General features: G+C 45.1%; 2 protein-coding genes and 1 long non-coding RNA gene across 4 annotated transcripts; all 3 read right to left on the minus strand.

The window, feature by feature from the left end:
* Positions 1-436: 436 nt before the first annotated feature.
* Positions 437-11,168, minus strand: LOC123063740 (ABC transporter B family member 20). Its single transcript, XM_044487651.1, has 11 exons — positions 10,623-11,168; positions 7,529-7,583; positions 7,267-7,442; positions 6,745-6,945; positions 6,310-6,569; positions 5,913-6,223; positions 5,582-5,802; positions 5,141-5,481; positions 3,399-4,177; positions 2,926-3,167; positions 437-1,915 (listed from the first exon to the last, which is right to left on the minus strand). The coding sequence occupies exons 1-11, from the start codon at positions 11,010-11,012 to the stop codon at positions 686-688; spliced, it is 4,206 nt and encodes a 1,401-aa protein (XP_044343586.1). The 5' UTR covers positions 11,013-11,168; the 3' UTR covers positions 437-685.
* A 220-nt stretch (positions 11,169-11,388) lies between these two features.
* Positions 11,389-12,493, minus strand: LOC123063742 (uncharacterized). The gene is made up of 2 exons (XR_006430542.1): positions 11,883-12,493; positions 11,389-11,690 (listed from the first exon to the last, which is right to left on the minus strand). It is a non-coding gene; the product is annotated as an uncharacterized lncRNA (long non-coding RNA).
* Positions 12,494-13,329: 836 nt separating this feature from the next.
* Positions 13,330-17,699, minus strand: LOC123063741 (uncharacterized). Of its 2 annotated transcripts, none has more exons than XM_044487653.1 (3): positions 17,577-17,699; positions 16,465-16,532; positions 13,330-15,957 (listed from the first exon to the last, which is right to left on the minus strand). In XM_044487653.1, the coding sequence occupies exon 3, from the start codon at positions 15,827-15,829 to the stop codon at positions 13,601-13,603; it is 2,229 nt and encodes a 742-aa protein (XP_044343588.1). In that variant the 5' UTR covers positions 15,830-15,957; positions 16,465-16,532; positions 17,577-17,699; the 3' UTR covers positions 13,330-13,600. The 2 variants fall into 2 exon arrangements, with proteins under 2 accessions (XP_044343588.1, XP_044343587.1); XM_044487652.1 differs by having other exon boundaries at positions 17,436-17,618.
* Between the last annotated feature and the right edge of the window lie 220 nt (positions 17,700-17,919).

Consider the following 17,919-nt stretch of genomic DNA (forward strand, 5'->3'; position numbering starts at 1 on the left):
TTGAGGGGGCGGCAACTGACTGGAACTGCTGGGGCAGAGATGGTCAGCTCGCCTGCACGCTGAGTTGTCATGCTGTCATCGCGCATCGGTGGCCTTTGCGTGGCGGCCGTTGCAATCAGCACGCGGCGACACCAGGTTGGGGCAGCATGGCCATGCGGTCGGCGCGGGATCGAGCGGATGGCTTGGCTTCTCTGCCCAGATCCTAAATGGGCAGAAGAGGTCAATTATCTCTAGTTCCAATCTGCGCCAAAGTAGGAACCCAATCTAACAATCATCAGTTACAAAAAGGGCATACATGAATGGATAGGTAGCACAGCCTGCACATGTCAAATGTCTTGAGAAGAAAGTGCATGCTCGCTCGCCAAATCATGCAACGATGGAGCCGATCTGATGCGCTGCAATGGTATTCCAGCTCCATCCACTCCACGCCCCGGTGTAATTTTCAAAATGACAAATACCAATATAGAATTTCAGCCCCATCAAAGCCCCAGTAACATATAATCAATATTGAATACCATCTGACAATCCTATTCTGTCAGACCATGCACGAATAGTTGTACCATGTCTTGCAGCGACAGGAAGCTACCTTCCATCCATGTTTGCCAGTTGCCAGTCAGCAAAGCGGAACCGGTTAGCTTAATTCCATTGGGGTAAGGTAATGTACAAGATCTACCAGACCAATCATCTATATCAACCTACGCTGCCGGAACCCCTTGGTGAAGTGAGGCTGCATCAGCTTGATGTACAATCCATTCATCTGCACCAGCGAGTCGTGCGTCCCTTGCTCCACGATCTTGCCACCGTTCAGCACCACAATGTTGTCCACGTGCTTCATCATGGCCGCCCTGTGCGCGATAAGGATCGTCGTCTTGTTCCCCATGATCAACGTGTCAAGCGCCTCCTGCACCACCCTGCTGGACTCGGACTCGATGGCGGAGCTGGCTTCGTCGAGCAGCACAATGGGCGCGTTCTTCAGCACCACACGGGCGATGGCGATCCGCTGCTTCTGCCCAGGCGTCAGGTCCACTCCACGCATCCCCACGTGCGTGTCGTAGCCATGGGGCAGGCTGCTGATGAAATGATGGGCGTTTGCAATCCTGGCAGCCTCCTTCATCTCGGATTCTGTCGCATTGTGCCTGGCATATATGATGTTCTCTCTTATGGTTGTGGAGAATATGACAGGGTCCTGAGGAACTAGACCCATGTGGCTCCGCAGCCACCTCACATTGAACAGCTTCAGATCACGGCCATCCAGCAAAACTTGGCCAGCAGTGGGGTCATAGAACCGCTCGATCAAAGAAATGATCGTGCTCTTCCCTGACCCAGATACACCCACCACAGCGATAGTCTGTCCTCCATTGACTTTAAGGCTGAAATTACTCAAAACCATCATCTCGGGTCGAGTTGGGTAGCAAAAATCAATACTCCTGAACTCAATGCTCCCGTACACATTAGGCGGTTTCAGGCCACTGGCATCATCTGGATCAATCTTGGGTACTCGGTCAATAATTTCAAAGACTGAGGTGAGGGATTTCCGACGCTTGAGGATGTATGGCGCAAGGCCAAATGGCTCCACCAGTGCAAAGGTCGCAAAAGAGAAGACGATGTACTCTTTGAGTGCTGTTAGCAGGCTGAGATGCCCAGCCTTCACAGCTACGGCTGTATACCACAGCAGAAGCGCATTGCAGGCGAAAAGAAGGAACTGAGAGAAGCCAAAGGCAAAGCCAATGCCCATCCCATGAACAAAGCTTTTTGTGAGAATACTTCCAAGCTGCAATCTGTAAAGCTCCATTATTTTGTTACCAGCACAGAATGCCACCACAGTATAGATATTCCTGACTGCATCTTCAAGAACTAAAGAAGCTTTCCTGTGCATCTCCTGAATTCCTCTAGAAAAGCCAGAAAGCCACATTTTCTGAAAAAAGAAAGGAAGAATCCGAGTATCAGCCCCATTGTACAGTTTAATAAGAGCTCAGTAAGAACTTACTCAAGAGTAATGCAACTATGGATTAAAACGTGTACTTGAACTTAAATGGGCCGGAAACAGAAAAGTAAAAGCAGTTAAAATAATTAACGATGATACTGTCTTAGTCTCCGAGACAGTAGACACACCAGTGACCATTTTGACTGCATAAGGTGGTATGCCGATTGAAATTAACTTTTTGTAAATGGTGATATGAATGAAAATATAGGTGGACTAGTATAGCGGCCTTAAAGTCCACCTATGTGGGAAAAAAATGTCCACCTATGTGAAAGATGTTATGCCGTTCCAGAGAAAATTTGGTCGACACAAAGCCAACTCTGTAATGTCATATTCTGCAACTCTGACTTCAGTTTTGAGTATACCATGTAGAAAAATATTTGTTTTTATATGGAACCAAGCTTTTATACATAGCTACTGCCAAATTAAGGATGACAGGGACATCTGCTAGTAAACTGCCTCAACAGAGCAGAAGTTGTACAGCTAAGGCAAGAACAGCAAGCCTGTGACACTAGGAAGCGCACTCATTGTTCAACAGAGCTGTGAAGTTCTTGTTCTAGAAATTTTGGTTATATTGTGCATGTTATTGTTTTAGCAGCCCAGGTATGGCAGGGGATATTAGGAGGTTGCTTCACTTGGAAGTTGGAATGTTGTTAGAGAGATGCCATCAGGGCACTATCAAGTATTGCAATTGGCTGGTAACGAGAACACCAACAGATATATCAATATCATGAAAACATGATTCCAGTTTCGATGTAACTCGTACTTGGACACAGTTTGAACCTTACCAAGAAATAACTAAACAAATCATGTAAACTGTAACAGTGTAACATAGCATAGACATTTAGTATAAAGATATATCCGTACATGCAAAACGGAAGCTTCAAAACAAATAGCCTTACAATTGTCAGGAATCAGAATGATGAAATTTGATGAGGGCTAACCTGTGCGACTGCAGAAATCACAAGGATAGGCAAGGTTGCGAGTGCAACAAGAGCAACCCGCCATTCTAGCAGCATACCAAGAAGAAGTGCCACAAAAATAGCTGATGTATCTTGGATGAATATAGAAAGCCTGTTGCTGAAAGCAGCACGAACAAAGGTTGCATCATTTGCAAGTCGCATTGACAAAATGTCCGCACTGTTCTCCTCATCATCAAACCATCCGACTTCATTGCGTAGAATTGCTGGAATGCAGTAAAGGGGCAGCAATCACAGATCAGTCTTGGGCAGTACAACGGCATTTTTTATACTAAATTACTAATACTAAGCTACGATGTTAGAACATTGTAGCATTATTCAATGCATTAGATATTGATGAGATGTGCTTCATGTAACGGGGATATTATGCCAAGAATATGTTATAAAAGGAGGGTTTGCACCATCAAGGACACAAGAATGAAACTTTCATTACATACCTGAAAACATCATCCTTCTTACACGCTCAGTCATTTTCTCTCCCATTATACCAAAATAGAAGTGTTGCAAGAAGTTAGCCAGCACAGTAATTATACCCATGCCAACAATGAATGAGCAGTACTTGTTCACTTCATCATGTACATCGCGGACACCTATTCTGTAGTATGCCACCAGTATTAAGGATATCGTATAAGCAAGAAGAGGATTAAATGAACCAAAGCAGGCAGCACCAGCACTCCCCAGCAGAGCATAAAAATACTCTGTGAGGCTAAGCTCAGCAAGCTTCCAAAATGATGGAGCCTTCATTTGATGCTTCTTTGATGGATCAGAACGAAAATTATCAAACATATCAAGAGTTCGGCTGAAAGTTTTCGAGTGGGAACGCTCATTTTTTGGATCAGAAGTCAATAATGGTGATATTGGTGATTCTGGATCTGAAGTATTTGAAGACTGTCGATGTAGGGGGACATCGATTTTGGGAAGATCAGGCAATTTCATTTCAAAACTATCCTGCCTTTTGATGGATGGAGCTCTCTCAGAAGGAACCATTGGTAGTCTGATTTCTGCCATTTGCTCTGAAGGAGGACTCTGAATGTTTGGCGACTCACGTGAGTTAGGGTTAGCATCAGAATTTCGAAATGCAAGAAAACCATGTGTTTTCTGAAGTGAAGGTGATTTTGACATGATAGGAGAAGATGACTCCTGGAAGCTGTGACTTGCTGACGAATCCCGTTCAATTTGGAAGGAGCTGGGCTCTTTGTAGTTTCTCATAGGTGTCCTGAAACAGTTTAGGAGAAAACAAGTGCTTTCGATCAGCAGACAAAACCAATAAACACTTCAAAGGACAAACAAAACCTAACAGATCTATGAAATCAGTATTGTATTATGCCAGTTGCTGCAGGCATGACAAACAAACATTTTATTCCAGCGGAGCAAAGTAAATTGTTAAGACCTTATAGTAGGCATATACAAGGAACTGAGCGACATCAATCTGAAGCTAATAGCACAATAAATAATTCAGAGCTTACAGAAGGTAAGGTATGTCAAGGAACTGAAACTGTTTCACTGAAACCCCAACATATGTTGTGTGTGAAATAAGCATTCAGAAGTAACAGCTCTTCTGCAAGCTAAGAGGCAGTTACACATATTGCTTGACACAAACAGCTCAATCAAAATATACATGTACATAACTTAGATATTTCACTTTCATCATGCAGGTCACGTGTATGAAAATAAAATTTGTACAATATCAAATGCACAGATGAGTGAGCCCAGAGGAATCAGAACAATTTGCACCTTAACATCATCCGTCCAAGATTACCATATAATATTAAAACAGAATGCCACTATTCTTTGTTCGGTATACAGAAACTAAGAGATAGATGTTACAAACAAATAAAGCAGCTAGAATGAGGAAATATCACCGTTCCGTTGGACATAAACAAATCAGACAATATAACACAATAAAGTAGGCACAAAATACTAAAGGGACTAATAAACCAGGACGGAGGTAGTAAAAAAGTAAAGATGCGACAAAGTAGCCATGTTGAAATGTAATAGTGGCAGTCGCGTACATAAGCAGATTTATTTTTTATCATATTTCTACATCAACATAGGAACTCAAATCAAAATAAAACGACAGCTGTTCACCAAAGAAGAATCAGGAAAGTTTGCACAAACATAAAATTATACTTCCAAGGAAGTAGCGGATCACTAGTTGCATATGAGATGATGCACTGACCTCTTCGGAAGTTTTGCTGCTTCTTCACACTTAAGAAGTTCAGCATAAAGACCATCAAGATTTAACAATTCTTCGTGTGTCCCCATCTCAACAAGTTGGCCTTCCTCCATCACTGCTATATAATCAGCATTCCTGATAAGGCTGAGACGTCTGGCTATAATGATAGTAGACCTCCCGAGCATCAAAACATCTAGTGCTTCCTGAACAGCTTTCTCAGCCTCAAAATCAAGAGCACCAGTAACCTCATCCAGCAAAAGAATTGATGGATTTGAGAGCACAGCACGAGCAATGGAGAGCTTTATCTTTTGTTCCTCAGTCAGCGAAAGCCCAGCACGGCCAACCTATTTCATATTAGTTTGAATTAAACAACATGTCAGAACTGTAAAAATAAATAAAGAAATTCTCGTTCCAGCAACTTCTAAGATAAAAGCAGCAAGGTACCTGGGTTTCATATCCTTTTTCTAGCGAACTGATGAAAGTATGTGCATGAGCTGTTTTGGCTGCCTCCTCAATCTGGTCAGTTGTAGCAGATCTTCCATACGCGATATTTTCCCGAATGCTCAAGCTCAACAATGCTGGTTCTTGGGTCACAAGTCCTATTTGGCTTCTTAACCACTCTAGCTTCAAGTTCTTTATATTTTCCCCATCCAAAAGTACTTCACCTGTGACACATAACAACGAGTAAACCATAAGCATAGTTGAGGTGACAAGATAATAGAAAAAATAGCTTGCAACTAATAATACCTAAGGAACCCAAAGAAAACTATAATACCTAAGGTTGGGTCATAGAATCGCTCCATGAGAGGTATTATGCTGCTTTTTCCTGAACCATTTCTGCCAACAAGAGCAACAGTCTTTCTAGCAGGTACAGTAAGGTAGAAGCCACTTAAGATGGGGATTTCTGGGCGGGAGAGATAACTGAAGTAGACATTACGAAACTCAATGTTGCCTTGTACTGAATTTAAGGTACGACCATCCTGGTTTACAGTAGAAGTTGAACGGCTTATCATTTCATAGAGTCTGTATGCAGCTATACGCCCTTGCTCGAAGGAATAGAAGTTCGTTGCTGCTTGATTGAGTCCACTACAAATAATTAAGAGCACAGGGTAAGATGATCATTAGTGCAGAAGTGTAGAAATAAGGAAATCTCTGACAATTAACATGCTTACAGTCCACTCAGAATAATAGCAAACAGGGCAACTACAATTTCACCACCATTGGCTCTTCCATGCAAAATAAGGAATCTCCCGACCCAAAGTTGTAAGGCACAGGAACATATGGCGAGCCCATATGTAAATCCGAGACCAAGACCTTGCACCAGACTTATCAGAATCCCATAGCGCAGAGTCGCTTGAAGCGAAGTAGCATAAGAATACTTTGCCAGGGTCTCATTTGTGAAGGAGTACAAAGTCCTAATGTATAAGATTGCCTGCAAAACAAGCACTGCTCAGCTGGATATACAACTTCATTTACAGTGGTTGATGGATGCAACTCTGAAAACCAAGCATGCTTTATTTTGCAACTAAAGTGACCCAGCCAACAATATCAATAGAAACAATTGACAGGTTTTATTTTCTTATCGGTTCACAGGCAAGTTAATATACCTGTTCAGCAATGCTTGCTGCCTCGCCATACGCATCCTGAATATTTTCTGCCAGCCTATGGAGAAATATGTTTGATATTCCTCCTGCAGCAACAATGAAGGGTCCAGTAGCCAATGTCAAAAGAGCTATTTGCCAACAGTTCACCAAACCAATGACAAGTCCACCAAAAAATGTAGCCATATTGTGGATGTAGTTTCCAACCTAAAAATAACACAATTCAAAACAATTCAATGGACCGTACAACAGCAATATAAAATACAAAATGAACCATAGACCATATATAAGATAATACATAGCAGTTCGGTAGACCATATAAGATAATACATAACAGTTCGGTAGACCATATGGCGAAACAGACAATCAAGCATGCAATTTATTATCCACAGTTAAGAAGGTTAATCATAAGACTGAATGAACCTTATAACAGCAAGATAAACTATAGAATGGTTCAATAGACTATAGAGCAGATATGTAACACAATTCATTATCAATAATTAAGAAGGTTCAGCAATGAAAACTCACTTTCTCGCTCAGGGCAGACTGAATGAGCAAGACATCACTCAGCACTTGACTAACAATATCACCATTGTTTCCATAGGTATCAAAGAAACTCATGTCTTGGTTTAACAAGACTTGGACATACTTTGACCTTATCACTGCTGTCTGCCTTTCCCCAGTCAAAATCCAGCACGAAACCTCTGTAAATACAGCAGACTTAATGAAATTTGCAAAATGTACAAGGACCGTTTAGTGATTTTGATAAGTTGATGCAGACTCATCTTACCTATCCATCCAGCAAAGAACACACCAATGGCTATATAGAGGAAGTATAAAGCATGCTGCAGAGCCAACAACAAAAAGGGTGACTTGTAAAACACAAAGACAAATAATCTGGTAGAGAAAAACTATTATAGGCAGACAGCAAGACAAGTGAACGATACACAAACATTTTCTGGGACAAAAGACAGCTAATATGCAGTATTTACACGTAGCGTGGCAAATTACAAAATTGATAAGTGAGCGCTAACATCTGTACAGAAAAGCATGACAAAGTTACAAGTTTCCCATAGACCGGTATGCAAAGGTTCATGCAAACGAAATTTCAAGCATGAACTTGTAAAGATTCACGAGAGTGGTTCTCTTCTTCCATATGGATTTGTAGAAAGCGTGGTTTGCATTCAAATTCACATACAAACAAGTGAAATAGAAAATTAATCAGGTAAACATAAGTAGAAAATCATAATAGCAAGTTGGGGCTCCAAATTGAGATGGTATGAGCTCAGCACAATAATGCAGTAAGAACAATTACAGAGCATAGTCAGATCATATTGGATTGAAATAAATAGCATTACTTAAACAGATGTGCCTATCATTTTTGGAAAACCATAAAAATAAATTATCAAAAGAGAAAGATATGCAGCCAGCCTCGCACAGCAAGCATGTCGGACGTCATGATCTGGTTGGAGAAGAGCCATCCAGATTGTGGTTGACACGAACTTTGGTGTATCCATTGAATTGTATGTGGAAAGCAACAAGTACTACTTTCACGTCGTCTAGCCCAAAGGAGAACATATGCGCTTGGCCGCTACTGAGTGGGGTGACCGGTTGAGCGTGCAGGCCTCAAATGGTTAAATCTACTTAAACGGTCATCCTAACTAAATTCCTTTGTCGGTATTCCATCCAGATAAAATGCTATAATTCCCTTCCTTTAAAGCAAACACATGCAGCACATTCAACCCCAGCAAATGGAATAAGTATGATGACAATAATCTTGGCATGAATAAATAACTACTGCTTACCAAACAGCAGAACATCAATTATAATCTATATTAACAGTACATATCGATTATAACTTATATTGACAGTAGCACCTAAAAAGAACAGTACAGGAATCGAACAGCACATTTTCACATTCAGTCCTAAGCACGTGATTTAAGCAGATTTCTCCGTAGCATCATCTTCAGGAATTGAAAACTATAAAAATGTATTATCAGAACAAATGAAAGATATGCGGCCAGCCATGCACAGCGAGCATGTCGGACGTCAAGATCTGGTTGGAAAAGAGCCATCCAGATCTGGCTGGACGTCATTGAATTGTATGCGTAAAGCAACAAGTACTACTTTTGGGACCTCGTGTACGCCTTACCCCTTACGTGTCGTCTAGCCCAAACAAGAACCCATGAGCTTGGCCGCTACCGAGCACAGTGCGAGCACATGGCCCCCAAATGGCTAACCCTATTAAATAGTGATCCCGAACTAAATTCTCTTATCGGTATCTCATCCACCAAATGGTTTGACCCTACTTAAACGGTCATCCTAACTAAACTCCCTTGTCGGTGTTCCATCCCGACAAAATTATACAAACTATAATCCCCTTCCTATAAAGCAACCCATGCAGTGCATCCAACCCCAGCAAATTGTGATGGCAACAATCTCGTAAAACAATGTAAGTAGCAGGCATGAGTAAAGAAGTATGACTTGGCAAACATCAGAACGTCATCGATTTACAATTTGTATGAACAGTGCACCAGGACTTGAACAGCCACATTCAGTCCTAGGCACTTGATTTAAGCAGACTTCTCCTAACATCAGAACATTGATTATAATTTATATGAACAGTACACCAGGACTAAGACAGCACATCTTCACATTCAGTCCTAAGCATAGAAGCAAATTTCTCCCTAGGATCATCCCCTCTTCTGTTTGAGCAAATTGGGCAGAACTAGAACGAAACTAGCACAAATGTTCTAAGAGAACCCAGATTGCTAACTACACCCAGGTACTGCAGGAAAACCATAAATAAATACTAGCATTACTTGAACAGATGCATCTATCACTTTTGGAAAACCATAAAAATGTATTATCAGAACTAATGAAAGATATGCGGCTAGTCACGCACAGCGAGCATGTCGGACGTCATGATCTGGTAGGAAAAGAGCCATCCAGATCTGGCAGGACATCATTACTTAAACATTGATTATAATTTATATGAACAGTACGCCAGGACTAAGACAGCACATCTTCACATTCAGTCCTAAGCACTTGATTGAAGCAAATTTCTCCCTAGGATCATCTCCTCTTCTGTTTGAGCAAATTAGGCAGAAATAGAACGAAACTAGCACAAATGTTCTAAGAGAACCCCAGATTGCCAACTACACCCAGGTACTGCAGGAAAACCATAAATATATAGCATTACTTAAACAGATGCATCTATCACTTTTTGAAAACCATAAAAATGCATTCTCAGAACTAATGAAAGATATGCAGCTAGTTAAGCACAGCCAGCATGTCGGACGTCACGGTCTGGTTGGAAAAGTGCCATCCTGATCTGGCAGGACATCATTGAATTATTATGCGGAAAGCGACAAGTAGTACACAGGCCTCAATTGGCTAACCCTGCTTAAATGGTCATCCTGAACTAGATTCTCTTGTCGGTACCCCGTCCACAAAACGTCTTAACCCTACTTAAACGGTCGTCGTAACGAAATTCCTTTGTCGGTATTTCCATCCAGAAAAAATGCTACAAATTATAATCCCCTTCCTATAAAGCAACCCATCCAACCGACAAATTATGACACCAATAATCTCGTCAAGCTAAGCAGCGCGCATGAGTAAAGAAGTGTTAGTTGCCAAACATCAGAACATCACATCATCGACTACAATTTGCATCTACAGTACACCAGGACTCCAATAGCAACTGACAGTAGCAAATCTCTCCATAGGATCATCTCCTCTTCTGTTTGAGCAAGTTAGGCGGAACCATCACAAATGTTGTAACCGAATCCAGTACCCAGCTAGCTACCGAAACATGGAGCCGGCATGGCAGTGAGAGTGAGATCTGCGGCTGCTGCGGGGGGGAAGACGGGGCGTGCGCGCACCTGCTTGATGTCGCGGAAGAGCTGGTCGGTGTGGCGGCCGTGGAGGGAGTTGATGGCGCGGCCGAAGAGGTGGAGGTAGACGACGAGCGCGACCCCGTGGGCGGCGGCCGCGGCGCCGCCCGCGGCCATGAGCGCCCAGTCGAGGCGGTCGGCGCAGGCGAAGAGGCGCTTGAAGGGCACGGCCGCGGGCGGGGGCTCGGGGTCCTCGCCCTCGGCCCCCTCGTCGCCGTCCTCGGGGCCCGCGCCGTCGGGGTGGCGGGGCGGGTCCCCGACGCCGAATGCGTCGGCGGCGTAGGGCGAGGGCGACTCCGGCGGCTCGGAGGTCTCGGAGACGGGCGTGAGCGGCTGCACGTGCGGCGGGGACCAGCCGAACAGCCCCCGCGACACCATGGCCGGCTAGGGTTCGGGCTGGGCGAGTCCGTGCCGGGTGGCTGGCCAACGGCTACTGGGTGAGCGGCGGCGGTGGCGGCGGGGGATTTGAATGGGGCGGGTGGTGGTGGGCGGTCGGTCAAACGGGAGGGGCGGGGGGAGATGCTGGCGGAATGAATGGCGAGGGCGACGGGGGCTTCAGGTTCCCTGTTCCTGTTGGAGGCCTCAGTGACATCTTTGAGCCAACGCTGCAGCGCCGTAGGGTTCAACGCGCGGGAGTCGGAGATGTAGCTGCAGCGCCGTAGGGAGGCATGCCACAGCTACATCCTGGAGGAGTTCCAGCTGCAAGTGGCCCTCTGCTCCACGTTGATCTACAACACTCTGCACACTCTGCACGGCAATGAGCCACCGCCGACCAACGGCAGCACGGAAATACTTGTCCTCAAAATGAATAGAGGGTCCTCAGGTTATGATTACTGTGAGTTGGCTGGGCTTGCATACAAATAAAGTAGATTCCAGCACTAGAGCCACACAGCTCCTCCAGCACACATACTACATACATATACAAGATACAACCCTCATATGCTTCAGATTACACTACGGAATAGATCGATCGATCGATCGAGTTCGGCACGGAACCAAGATGAAGATCCGCCAACCCGTTCAAAACCAAGTCCACCACCAGGGAAGGGAAGGGGGCTGCCACCAAAACAGACGGGCAAATTCTCTGGTCAGGCCCGCCTCAGCTATTAACTCACACTGAATTATCGACACAACAGGTGTCACAAGGGAATCGGAATTGAATCGATTCAACTGAATCCAAGGAAACATGCAGAGTTAACCGACACCGAATTGTCGATGACGCGAGGATGAAGTGCTGCTAGTAGGTACCTTGATCTTCCCTGCGGACAGAAGCTAACTCCGGCAAAACATCAAGTGCTGCAGCAAACTGAAAAGAGATACAGTTAGCACAGACGGCGCGCTGACAAGCCTTCCTGCATAACAGACCGTGCGATATGTGCATAAATATAGGCTGGCTGCACGCGCCTTTGCAACCCCAGCAATAACCATGCTGTTTTCATTCCAATACTCTGCATTTATACGTTTGCCCGCCTGTTACTGGTTCTGAACCAGACCGCGGTGTGCGGCGGATCTGGTTCGAGGCCGCCAGCAGGAGCGGAGTTTTTGTGTTTCCAGAAACAGCAAGGCACTCTCGTTATCAAGAGCACCACGGCAATAAAACTCTTCCTTTTCCCCCCAAAAGGAGAGGAGAAAAAATAAACTTGCGTGCGCCCATGCTGGAAACATGGCATTTCTTTGGCCTCATGTGCACAGGATAGGAGGCTAAGGTTGATGATGATTCCTTTGAGCATAAGATGGCAAAAACTGGTGCGCTTTTGAGCTGGATGTGATTGTACATACATATAGGATCCATTCGGCACACTTCACGCGTGGAAGAAAAGGCTGTTGATACATAAACGGTGTGTGGAGGACAGCAGTATGCATACCTGAAGACGAAACGGATGATGCGCTCCAAAGGACTTTCTTCGCATTATGCCCAGACAATGCTGCCGCTCGGGGTTCGGTTAGCACCAGGACAAATGGAAATGAGCTCTGCGAGGAAAAAGGCAAAAGCTTCGCTCGCAGATAAGAACAAAAGATACACTTCAGCCACAAATGTCAGTATCTTCAGCCACAAATACTAATATTACCACTGTTAATGATGAACTCTGTAGTTTGCCGGTGACGGCCTGAAAGAGTGAGTGTGGTGGGTAAGAGCACCCACACGAACCACCCACAATGGTAAGCTCTAACAGCTGTATTATGATGAGCAGTAATAAAACAGGTAAAATCACAAACAATTAATCCTCATACGACTAGAGAGATGTAAACAAACTATATTTCTACATTGCTTAGCAAAGGTCGGATCTCTAGGGGAAAGATTAGACCATCTGGAGTCGAAACGTCACTCCACGGTCCACATGGCATCTTACGGAACAAACTTCTCGTATCTTGCATGATGATTTGTATGCTTAAATAGGAATAAGACAAACGGTGGGAAACAAACACTGTTGAATGGTTTGCATTGCTCATGGTAGATTATTATCAACAACATATGTATATTTGGATAATGGGCCAGGAACAGAAGAGTTCCTCTAACTAAAAAGGCCAACATGGCAGACAAGCAAAAGAGAAAAACAGTACCAATATCAGCAATGCCATGTTTTGGACAAGGTAAAACAGCACATATTTCCAAGTTTTGGACAAGGTAAAACAGCACATATTTCCAAGTTTTGGACAAGGTAAAATAGCACATATTTCCAAGTTTTCGACAAGGTAAAACAGCACATATAATATAAGAGACTTTTTTCTGACATACAAAATGACCGCCGCTTACTCACATTATGAGCTTCCTTGATGAGACGGCCAAGACACATGGCATACAAGACAGGAATGGCTAATCCCAGACCTGCCCTTGTATGCAAAGGTAACTGTCAAAAGTATAGAAGCTAGGAAATGCTATAGAAACTAGCTAGTGCCAACAAAAGTCTGATGCAAAACGGCGGGCAGGTCAACAAAAGTATAACGGAGTCGCAGCATCAACCATCTCAACTGGATTTAGAAGTTCCTTCTGCCTCCTCCGCTGTTTCTGTGATCCCCTGAAGAAGTTCCTTCGGAATTGCAGCTGGGTCTACCTCATAGCTATCTTTGGGGACGTTTGGAGCTTCTTCCCCTGACAACCTATAGAAGGGGACCTGATGTGAAAACCGAAACATCTCCTCTTTTGGAATCCTCTTGATGACGTTCTTGTTCTGGTGACGCTGAAAAACTGTCCGAAATCCAGTAACCTTAACCAAGGGAATTACAGAGATTCCATGATCTTCGTCATAATCATCCAGTACCTCAACCAGATCATAGACATGCAGCACATTGTCTGGAGTATCTCCATCCCATTCAGGGGACCAGTTTCGGTACAAAGCCCAGATATCGCCTTCCCGTGGGTAAACTTTGACCACCCCACGTGGGCCTTTCTCCCATTTAATCTGGTGAGAGAACATGTTGACCACGTCACAGATTTCATGTTTGGCAATCCTGAAATCACCACACGTCTTTGCAAAGCCAGAAGAAACCCAACTCAATGGTCCAAATTCACTATTCGTCTTCGACTCGAGGTAACTTATTTTGACCTTAAACGGGTTCAAGGAGATAACTTTCTGGATAAATGTGTAGAAACGAGGCATGCCATCATCATCGTCGTATGAAGCCCAAATTTGATCACTCTGAAAACATTCCTCGGTACGATCCTTATCAAAATCATGGAAATCAGGATCAGGAACAGTATAAGACACAGCGTCCTCGTCTTCATTTCCAGCAGCTGTGCTATCAGCAGAACCATTGCTATTAGCAGAACCATTCTCCTCTGGATCCACACAAACATCTTTCTTTGCAGTAGAATCAACTGTTGCTTTGCTAACCTCAACATATTTCTTGCTCGCTGGACCATCAACGGTAACTTGGATTGGCCTACTTCGTATCTCACTTAGCTTCTCCTTCAAATCGCTCTTCATCTTGTCAATCAAAATTCTCTTAAGATCTGACTTAGAGAAAATCTTAGTTACGCTGAGCCGAGTAACAGGCCTGGGCTTCCAAGTGGGCACACCATTAACAATCTGAAACTCAAAGGCACTGTTGGTTGAAAATGGTATAGTTCCAACTGGCATTCTAGCAAATTGGGCCCATGGACCTGAGGGAATGGATGAACCAACTCCAGCATCAGTTCTCATCTTCTTTCCAAATGCAGTATCGCCCATTCCATGGTTCGTTGACACATCTGCTTGCCTTTTTAGAGGATTGTGCTTCCTCTGAAAAGCTTCTTCCCTTCTTGCTACTGCCTGTGCCTCCTCCCTGTCTCTCTTAACTTTCTCATATGTCTGATGAACCATATTAGCAGCTTGAGCCGCAGCAGATGACGATGCAGTAGCACTGGCTGCACCAGCTGCCCTTGAGAATGGACCCCACTGAAAATTTCTCCCAGTGCTTGCATCTTGAGGTGCACCACTGATGTTTGAGCCCCGTACTGCATGAACATCCTCAGTTGGTGGCACCGGTACCTCTTTTGCAAGGAATGGGTCGCGGCAGCTAGGGCAGAGAAGAGTATGATTTATATACACTCTGAGATATTCAAAATTCATCTTGCATTTGTTGCATGAGGTCCAAAATGTGTCCTTCATTGCTGGAGGTGGAGCCTGATGATGAGGAGGCGGGCGCTGTGGGGGTGGGGGCGGGCGCTGGCGCGCTGCAGATGTTGTTGGCCCTGTCTTTGGCTTGTTTGCTCTTGGCTTGAAAGCAGGTGATTTGGCTGCGAAATTCTCGAAGCCATTGGTTGCACCTTGAGTTGCACTTGTCCTATTTGATTGGGCTGTCTTCTGTTGTAGTACAACTACTTTCCTTTTCTGATCATACAACAGTCTCTTGGTTTTATCAGATAACACAGTCCATGCCTCTTTAACCAACTGGAAAGCACCCTCAGCGCCCACTGATTTGTTCTTGTCAGGATGGAGTAGAAGTGCCATCTTCCTGTACTGCTTCTTCACAGTTTCATCATCTGCTGACGTGTCCACAGAGAGGATAGAGTAATAGTCATTCTCACCAGCAACCTTCAGTTCTGATGTAAGGTAAACATCAAAGGTGATGATCATCTGCATAATGCCCTCAAGATCCGGAAAGAGAGACTTGGCCTTGAGTGCGAATTTCTTGGCACCCTGCAGGTCCTTGGATTCAAACTTCCTCTCTGCAATTTGCTTCGCCCTAAGGGCCTCATCCTTGTTGCACTCCATTCCGTCGCAGGTCAAGAAGGTACAAACAGCAGGCACGCTTTCACAGTGTACTTGGAGAAATATCAGACCTCAGAGCCACGCCCTCTCTTCCACCAATCAGCGTCGAGCACGTGACCAGTTTTAAAGCCCTGCCCAAAAAAGGGAACCGATGTTACCAAAAAAATCATATACGACAAATAGATAAAGATTTTTAAAAAAAATACAGCCCTCTCGTGAATGACAGGAATTATAAACTAGTGCATGGACGACAGATATAAATGCTCAGGATCAATTGAAAATACAAAATTGTTGTATAATAACAACCATCCTGGGGCACAATGGGTGACGACGCAGCACCGCATTAAGGGTGCAAGACCAAGTGCAGATTCAGAAATTTACAGTAACCGTCTTAGCACAGACATAACTGTAAATGCGCATAACTGAAACACTACCGTAGCATGCAACGGACAAAACGTCACGGAATGAAGGGCCAATTGAATTGAAAGATACAGAACATCATACCGACAAAACGGAGAACCAATTAAAAGATACAGGCAGGGTGCTGACAAAACCAGCGTGGCTGGAATTACAACTACACAGAGCTCAACTTAGGCCTAGTACGAAACATAGTAAATTTACTCGGAGAAATATCAGACCTCCAAGCCCTGCAATATCTTTCAGCAATCAGCGTCGAGCAAGTGACCATACAAGAAGTTTCCAAGCCCTGCCCAAAAGGGAACAAATGTTACCAAAAATGGTATAGAACGAATGGATAAAAAAAAAACTTGTACAAATACGGCCCTCCCCGGCATGACAGGAATTATAACTACACAAAACTAGTGCATGAACGGCGCACATAAATGCTCAGAATCAATTGAAGATACAAAATTGCCGTATAATAACAAATCAAAAATGGCGCACAATGGGTGACGACACAACACCGCATTAAGAGTGCAAGACCAAGTGCAGATTCAGAAATTTACAATAACCGTCTTCAGAACAGACGTAACTGTAAATGCGCATAACTGAAACACTCCCGTAGCTAGCGCGCAACGGACAACACGTCACTGAACGAAGGACCAATTGAATTGAAAAGATACAGAACATCGCAGCGACAAAACGAAGGCCCAATTAAAAGATGCAGACAGGGTACCGACAAAACTTTGCGCGCGACCGGCGAAACGGCAGAATTCGCCGGATAATTTGAACCCAAACCCTAACCCTAGCTAGCGCGCGCAGGCGAACCCGCCGAGAGGGCGCGGGGCTCCGGACAGGGCTGGCTTGATGCAGGGCTGGGGAATTCGGTGTAACTGACGGAAACTGATCTTTTTCTGCAGAATTCGTTCAGCACAGCAGAACACGTCGGGAGCCGGAGCATCAGTTGAGCCGAGCCCGGAGCTGCCGCGGAAACAAACTGCTGGAACTAATCTACGGCGCGGGAAAGGAACGAATTGCCTTCGTTTTGGGGAAAACGGGGATTTTTCGTTCGGGGCGCGGAGCAGAGCAGCGGCGGCCGGAGCGGCGGCCCGGGGCGGATCTAGGCGGCGGGCAGGGCGTGCGGGGTTCGAGGAGGCTGGTCCGGGACTACTAAGCGACCAGCCGCCGGAGGAGCGGAAGGTGGCCGTACCTCGGAGACAAATGCCCGAAATTCAGGGGCGCCGCCGCTGAAGCCCCGGGGCGTGGACGGGGGGTGGGTGCTCGGCGGCGGCTCGGGGGTGCGCTTGCGGCGCGGGGAGGGAGGGAGGGAGGGGGAGGAGCGAGGTTATACCGGCGGAGGGGACGGAGGAGGATCTAGATTCCCGGGGACATTTCTCCTCGGGTGTGTTGGGCCATGGATTTGTTTTTTTGATTGATTCAAGGGAACCTACCCAACCCTAGCTTAATCTAGGGGCAGTTCTTAACCCAACCCAAGGGTCTGGTTAGGATTTAACCATGGGTGAGTCAAGTGTGGTGGGTGGGGGTTGGGTGGGTGGGACACTCTAGGGGGTGTCTTTTGGTTGCCCACAAAAGTTCAACCAAGCCCGGTGTATGTTGGATCTTTTCGATGCCGGGCTGTTTGGTGGCCCACAAACACTATTGGGCCTGCACAGCACGGTCCTTCAAGCATCCAT

This window comes from Triticum aestivum, chromosome 3A, assembly GCF_018294505.1.
Source record: "Triticum aestivum cultivar Chinese Spring chromosome 3A, IWGSC CS RefSeq v2.1, whole genome shotgun sequence".
Classification (NCBI taxonomy): domain Eukaryota; kingdom Viridiplantae; phylum Streptophyta; class Magnoliopsida; order Poales; family Poaceae; genus Triticum; species Triticum aestivum.